We start from the raw sequence: 7,027 nt of genomic DNA, 5'->3' as shown, positions 1-7,027 counted from the left end.
AAATATTCAAAACAAAAAATAAAAAACACAAAAACAAAAACAAGAAAACATTTAAAAGTTATTTGGGTTTTTTGGTTTTTAAAAACATGTTACTGTTTTTTGTTTTTCAAAACAATCAACTAATAACAATTTATCAAACAAGTTTTTTGGTTTTTAAAAATAAAAAAGTGTTTTCCAAAAAAGAAACCAAACAAGCCCTAAATTTCTTGCATTATGTAAAACGTTGCCTATTGTCTGTAAAGCCTACACTTGCAAAAGAGTCTTGGTCCTCTCAGCTTCTTGCTTTTTAATCAACATTTAAGGGGCAAATGGGTCATTGGTGATTTGAGGCTGGTGACTAAAAATTGGTTCCTATTGATTTTGGCGGGAGCCCCATTTTTATAGGTTTAAAGGAAAATCAACCTCCATTCAAAAATTTGTTTTCCACCACTTTTTGAACCAAATGCCCTTCGCAGTAGGAATTCTTGATTTTCCATCTCCATCGTAAGATTTTCCTCAAACCAAACAGCCCGTAGTTATATCTACCCTGTCCACCTTTCTCTCCTATATACATTATGAAACTAACTTTGATTTGTCTTTATGTTTTTCACTTTGCATCTACTCACTCTGATCTCAAGTATATGAGTTAGATAGCTAGTTTACAAAAGTTAAAAAAATCAATTAAGTTAATTATTTGTGATATTTGTTTAAAATGCCCCATTTAATCATTTGCACTGGAAACTTTTCTAATTGATGAAACCCCCTTTTAGCATCTACAATTAATAAGACTGTTTGAGGAAAAAAATTATAAATTTATGAAATAAAGTGAATTCTTTTGCTACAAATTAACAAATTGAGTATAGGAACTAATACTCTTATAATTGAGGAAACTATAAGGACACAGTAAAAACGGGAAAAACTTCAAGGGTTTAACTAAGAATGAGACAATATTATAGAGACTTGCGTATTGACTTTTCCATTACAATATAACATTTATTCCAGTTATGACCTTTTTACAGCACCTAGCATTTGGGAGAATTCTATGTACTTGTATAGATCAAAACAATTGAGATTCTAGCGTATCAATTCTTGATAGAGAAATACGGCCACAACTACTACTTTCCCGATTAGAGCTCATGGCTTCAGGTGTTTGGTCCCTGCATTGGAAGCAATCCAGGATGAGATAACATCCACAAGATGGTCCATTTCCTTTGATACCTGAGCACGAAGGATTCTTGAATCCATGCCTAAGGTGTTTCCTACTTCTTTAGCAACTGTCTCCCATGGCGTTCCTGAGCTCAGACTCGCCAAAAGCTCACTTCCACGGTTAACTGCATCAGCCATTGCTGGCGGAACATCGGGAAGGGCCTGCGGGATAGACGGCAATGTTTGATGATGTTAGCCTTATTCATAGGATTAGTTGCTTGGTCTCAATAACTTTTTATCAATTTTAGGATAGTTCTAAGTAAAACTAGAGTGGTCCATGCATTTATAAGAAGCCCAACTGTGGATACCTTTATACTCCCTCTAATCCTAAATATAAAAACTAGATAGATAATTAAAGGTTTTTTTTTTAATAGGCAGATAACTAAAGTTCATTATTTATTTTTAAAAAAAAAAAAACATACATGTCGGTTCCTCTGAAATACCTCTTTAACTACTTGTATTGGAAACTAGCCTATTGATAGAAATCCCCCTTTAATATGTCCAATAATAGTAGTTTAGGAAAAAGATTATAAATTTAAAAGACAAGGTGAACTAATGTCTGATATTTAGAACCAAAACCACCCCTTCAACTAGCTCTTAAATTTAGAATCAAGGGAGCATATATATATTTTTCATTATTAAATTATAATATATTTTTATATTTAAATACAACACAAAAAGTAGTAAGAAGTACAATAACTTTTATCCTCCCTTCCACATTTTATATCCTTGCCATCAATTTTCTTCTTTCAAGTAAACACTATCTACTTGTTATGTAATTTTATTGAAGGTGGTTAGCATGTTAACCTCCTCATTAGTGTTGTGGAGGTGGTTAGCACCCTCCGTATTTTTCTGATGGACAAAAAGATCATTTCTTTTTCACCAAGAGACAAAGTACGGACAGTGGAAATCAACTCGTTTGCTTATAAAAACAATCAACGCACAAGGAAATGACCTATGCCAACTAGATGCATATTTAGAGGGAAATGACCTAAACAAATAACCACATACCTTTTCTCTTCTAGTGAATATAGGATAGGAGGACTTATTGGCCCAAAGTATAAATGTCAAGGCTGCTATTCTCCACAAAACTAGTGAGGACTGAGGATGTTAACGATCTTTCTTTCAAAAAGCCCATGTCATGATAATAAAGTAATCCTACTTCCAATGAGGAAGACTCTATTGTGTTCCCTAACGGGTAAGACTTTCAGTATGGTCCTTCACAGATCATTTCTTTCAATTAAGTTTCTCAATAACTGGAAAAACTACCATCTTTCCCTCCATGTTCGATCCAATTTTCATAGAAATTTAAAGCCAAACCAAACAACTTGTTGTGTTAGACATCACTTGCACCCTATTACCTAGGCGAGTTTTGCCAGATAATAACGTCCAAGTAAACAAACTATTACGTTTGGCGATAAATTTTGGGTAAGGATGAGATGAAAGGGCAATATTACAAGCACCTTATTATTCAGAAACTAAGTCAAAGGAAATAATCTACAGGCAAATAGGGTTTGCACTACTAACTGACCACCCATGGAAAAGCCATTATGTTATTAGTTTCCACTTCAATGCAAATTATTCATACCTGTTGCAATGGAAGACCATGATCTCCAGGCAACTTGCGTATTGACATATCAAGGTCTGAACTAATTGCTGCCTCTGAACCTAGCACTCGTGCTAGAGTTGGAGTCTCATCTATTAAATCATCGTTGAACTTTATGAGAAGATTTCTTGATACGCCATAGTAAGATCTTATCTGAACAATTAAGAAATGGGGGTAATTAAAATTGAACCTGGCAAGATATTCATTACAATGAGTGGAAACATAAGATATAAAAGAAAGTTAATCAAGAAATTTGTTAGGGAGGTGGTATTTTGACCTGTACTAAGGCAACAACTTAAGTTTAGCATTTTATATACCATTTCAGATACATTTCACAAATTTCCAATATCAGCAGCATCTTTGTAGGATCAAATAACAACCTTCTACCTACCTCGTTGTCTCAAAATAAATATAACAATAAATTGAAAGAGATCAAATTCATTGCATGATTATATCATCAATATCAAGGATATAAGCCAAAGAAGGAATTTATCTGTTATCTTTTACAATGTGAACATACAAACCAAATTTGGTGCACGATGATTTTAAAAAAAAGTAGTTTTAACATTTATATTTAATTAAAAAGGGAATTTATTGATCAACCAAAAAAAGAAAGAAAGAAAGGGAATGTATTCAAGATGCAATTATTTTAAAAATATAAATAAAATAAATGACATATGATTGGAACCTAAATCATTGAATGGTGAGAGGTTATGCATTAAAACAGAAATGCGCGCATACAATTCGACGTGTCTCCTCTGGCTTTGGAGTAAAATCTTCTCTTCCCTTGGCCAAATCCATGTACAAGGGTGGCAGCTGCTCAACTAGGGGTAGAACCTGCTTCATAATGGAAGGGCTAACATTTTCTAATTGTTTCAAAGTCATCTCTGCCTGCAAGTTTTTTACCCATCTAAATTAGTCATCAAGAAACAACCAAAGCTGTACACAAGAGTGCTTTCAGGTGTCTATAGACTGCATATGTCCTACAAATATAAAATACCAAGAATTAAGAAGGATATAACTAGTAAAATAAAGATTTCTGAAATATTATTTCTATCATTTTAATGTCATACCAATTCGTGCCATTAAAAGCTATCATGTAAGTAGGCGGTTAGAACTGACATTTGACAAAGCATGGGATTCTCATCATGGAATCATAACTAACGAATATAAAACAACTAAACTGCAAGCACTGAACATTGAATTTTTCTTGAGAAAGCATTGAATTCTGGAAAAACATGTTAAGATAGTCATATCTGTCAAAACTAAAGAGATATCATGACACAAACACGAGCTTTCAATACTCTAGATACATCAATAATAAAAGATATAAGTAGAGATACTGACCCCTGCACGTATTGTTGGTGATGAAATAATGTCTGATAGAAGTGGACCGATGCTTTGGGCCATTGGTACCATAACTGGAGAGAAGAAAGGAACAGCTGAACTTGCTTGCTGTACATGAAGCATAACTTAGCCAATCATGATTCATGGAGACAGGAAATTGTAGAATATAACATACTGAGGAACACTGTGTCAGACATTACATATGTAAATGACTTGCTGTTTGAAACAGGAAGTATAAAACTATCAGAAATGTTGGATTTCTACATAAGATGTTATTCTCTTGTTTTTTTTTTTTTTAAAAAACCACTTCTTTATGATAATGGTCAATCTTTTAGCCTATGGATTTAGCAATGTCATCAAGGGATCAATGGAATACCTTGTTGTTGAAAGCCATTAAAACATTACCACATCTTTGCACGGCATATCTTGATCCTGATACAAATAACAATTTAGTGACTTGCTACAAATCAAATCAGTCAACTATTAACAAGCACGCGTAGCCAAAGAACATTTATATACCAATTAGAAGGTGGACAACTGAACCCAAAGAATGGCCAACACCGAAAGTAGGAAGGTCTTGTATCTGAATCAATCACCATATTTGACTTGTTCTTACTAAAGATAGATTTAAAACACAGAGATACTATCCTAAGAGCATAGGTTAGAGCATACTGTTTCTTGCAGCATGCGATAGCACCTATCAAATTTGAACTGCACTTCATCTGCAATATGGAAGTGGTCAAATCCGCTTGCATATGGTGTTGCAATAATCAATACGCCCCTAGTAACCAAAGGGATTAGATTATTAGTTTTATTAGTTGACTAATTAGTGGAGGATGAACGACATATGCTTGGTATAGAAAAGTCTAGAATATAATTTGGTTTATTATGTTTTGCGCTAGTACTATCATTTGGTGAAGAACAGTAATAAAATAATAATGAACTCAAAGGACGCATTCAAACTTCCAGAATTTCAAGTTTAAGTCTTATAAAATAGTTGAAAAAGGAAAATATAACAATACATAGAATTTTCTGAAAAAATTGGCAAAACCAACATGTAAATCTACCGCTTCAATAATAACCGGCTTGTTGCATGACAAATTTGTTGGACAATTGGTATCAGAAAATATGGTCTTACTTTTCTGAGAGGCGTTCCAGAAACCAGCGGTAGGTAAGTTGAGGGGCAGCGCCCACAAATATGCCTCCAACAAAATGGACAACAAACTTGGGTTTTGTGCTTCTAGGTTGGAGGACCCAGGCTCCCTGATATTATTCAATGAGGATGTAATAAGTTCACTGAAAACACGTCTAACAGAAGAAATTAAAACAAGAAAGTTGCCTCTCTCAATGAAAGGCTGCTGGTTTTGGAATTTTAGGAATAAAGTTTTTCCTCTCCTCTGCTCTATGCTGTTTGGGAAGGTCACCACCTAAAGACTCCCTATTAGCAAGAAAAAGTTGATCTGACATCATTAGCCAATGACATAATTTGATGACAGGAAATTCATATTCCCAATCAAACTTGCAAGCAAAAATCCAACGGCAAATTCTGTGAATTTTGGCTCAAATCCATAGTGATCATGTTTATCCGTAGGTCATACATGTGGACTCCTACAGTGTATGCCTTTGCTCTCAAATTCTGGTTATTTCTCTTTGCCGAGACCCAAAGCCATTGAATATTAAAGGCCCGTGTGGAATAGCTTGTAAGTAATCGGAATACGAAACATGTACGTGACATGAGTTTACGTGAAAAATACTTATAAATATTTTTGAACACCGACGGGCCCTAATTAATATTTAGGTTGGCGTTCTGATTGACCCTTCATATAAAGCCTTCATATTGAAACTCGATATTTATTAGCATTTATACTTAGTCGATGTATCTCTCCAACAGGAGCTTTTTACTTACCATACTGCTCAGATAAATAACAAAATTTTTCCCTAAATTATTACTAGTAATATAAAATAATTCAACGAAATGCACAACATGGAATACGCATAAAATGAATCAGATCACACCTCAACTTCGCTCCAGTCTTTAGGTACCCACCAGCCATCCTGCGATTGTCTAACAGTTTCTGTGAGTATCCTGCAAATAAATAAGAAAACAATTAGCAGCGAATAGCAGTTTGTCATAGAAGAGTAGACAGCTTACTTAAATAATGATATTGTAATACACCCACACATTATATCCAAACACAACGTCAACAAGTCCCATACAAGTGTTCCTACTCGAGTAATTAGCAGAAAAAACAATGATCGATGACGACAATTAGGCACAGAAAAGATATAATTACATTTAAAAGAAAATAGAAAATGAAGCAAAGCAATACCTCTCAATTTGAGAATAAACTTGGAGTCCAGTCGATTCAGGTGGTTTATCGCCGTAATTATTATTATTATTATAGTTGCAATAGATAGTGGAGCGAAGACGACGATTCTTATATCGAAGTACCGGGCGATGGCGCGAGTAGGTAAAGGAGGCACTGTGAAATTTTGAGGATAGCTTGTGCGAATCCGCCTCATCGAATTTTAGAAGAGAACCATAAGTCCATACGCCAGTGGCCATACCTATAAGCTTCGTCGTTCCAGAGTTTGGTCAGAGTCAGAGGTGAGCTCCCCGCGCATGTCAGAGAAGAAGACCGCCTGTTGGCTTTTGTTTGGTTTCAATGAATTTAAAGGAAAAAAAAAAAATTTTTTTACCAGCCAATGAATTTAGAATGGGAAAATAACACATAAAGAAAGTTGAAATTATGAAACGCCAAAATCGGAAGCTAAGCAAATGTATTACCAGATAGGGAAGTGTTGCCTGATTTGGGATTATGCAAATGTTGGGCAATTACTAAAAAATCCTTCTGCCCCGTCAGAGTTTGAAAGCACAGAGAGAGAGGC

At 34.7% G+C, this 7,027-nt stretch overlaps 1 protein-coding gene across 1 annotated transcript; it reads right to left on the bottom strand.

Annotated features, from left to right (window-relative positions):
• Window positions 1–885: 885 nt before the first annotated feature.
• Window positions 886–6,777, bottom strand: LOC114755645 (uncharacterized). The gene is made up of 10 exons (XM_028944508.1): window positions 6,469–6,777; window positions 6,155–6,224; window positions 5,277–5,401; window positions 4,811–4,919; window positions 4,658–4,721; window positions 4,515–4,570; window positions 4,139–4,246; window positions 3,533–3,682; window positions 2,774–2,944; window positions 886–1,347 (listed from the first exon to the last, which is right to left on the bottom strand). The coding sequence occupies exons 1-10, from the start codon at window positions 6,702–6,704 to the stop codon at window positions 1,114–1,116; spliced, it is 1,323 nt and encodes a 440-aa protein (XP_028800341.1). The 5' UTR covers window positions 6,705–6,777; the 3' UTR covers window positions 886–1,113.
• Window positions 6,778–7,027: the final 250 nt, after the last annotated feature.

This window comes from Neltuma alba, unplaced genomic scaffold, assembly GCF_004799145.2.
Source record: "Neltuma alba isolate B1F8T4 unplaced genomic scaffold, ASM479914v2 tig00001340_pilon, whole genome shotgun sequence".
Classification (NCBI taxonomy): domain Eukaryota; kingdom Viridiplantae; phylum Streptophyta; class Magnoliopsida; order Fabales; family Fabaceae; genus Neltuma; species Neltuma alba.
This window is presented reverse-complemented; position numbering and strand designations above follow the sequence as displayed.

What these genes read in the sequence shown, in the direction of transcription:
- LOC114755645 (XM_028944508.1), bottom strand. Translation starts at nt 6,704, where the DNA reads ATGGCCACTGGCGTATGGACTTATGGTTCTCTTCTAAAATTCGATGAG. An exon ending in CAGAGGAGACACGTCGAATT is followed by an intron (nt 2,945 to 3,532) that starts GTATGCGCGCAT and finishes TTAATTGTTCAG; the next exon opens with ATAAGATCTTACTATGGCGT. An exon ending in ATGGTCTTCCATTGCAACAG is followed by an intron (nt 1,348 to 2,773) that starts GTATGAATAATT and finishes TCTATCCCGCAG; the next exon opens with GCCCTTCCCGATGTTCCGCC.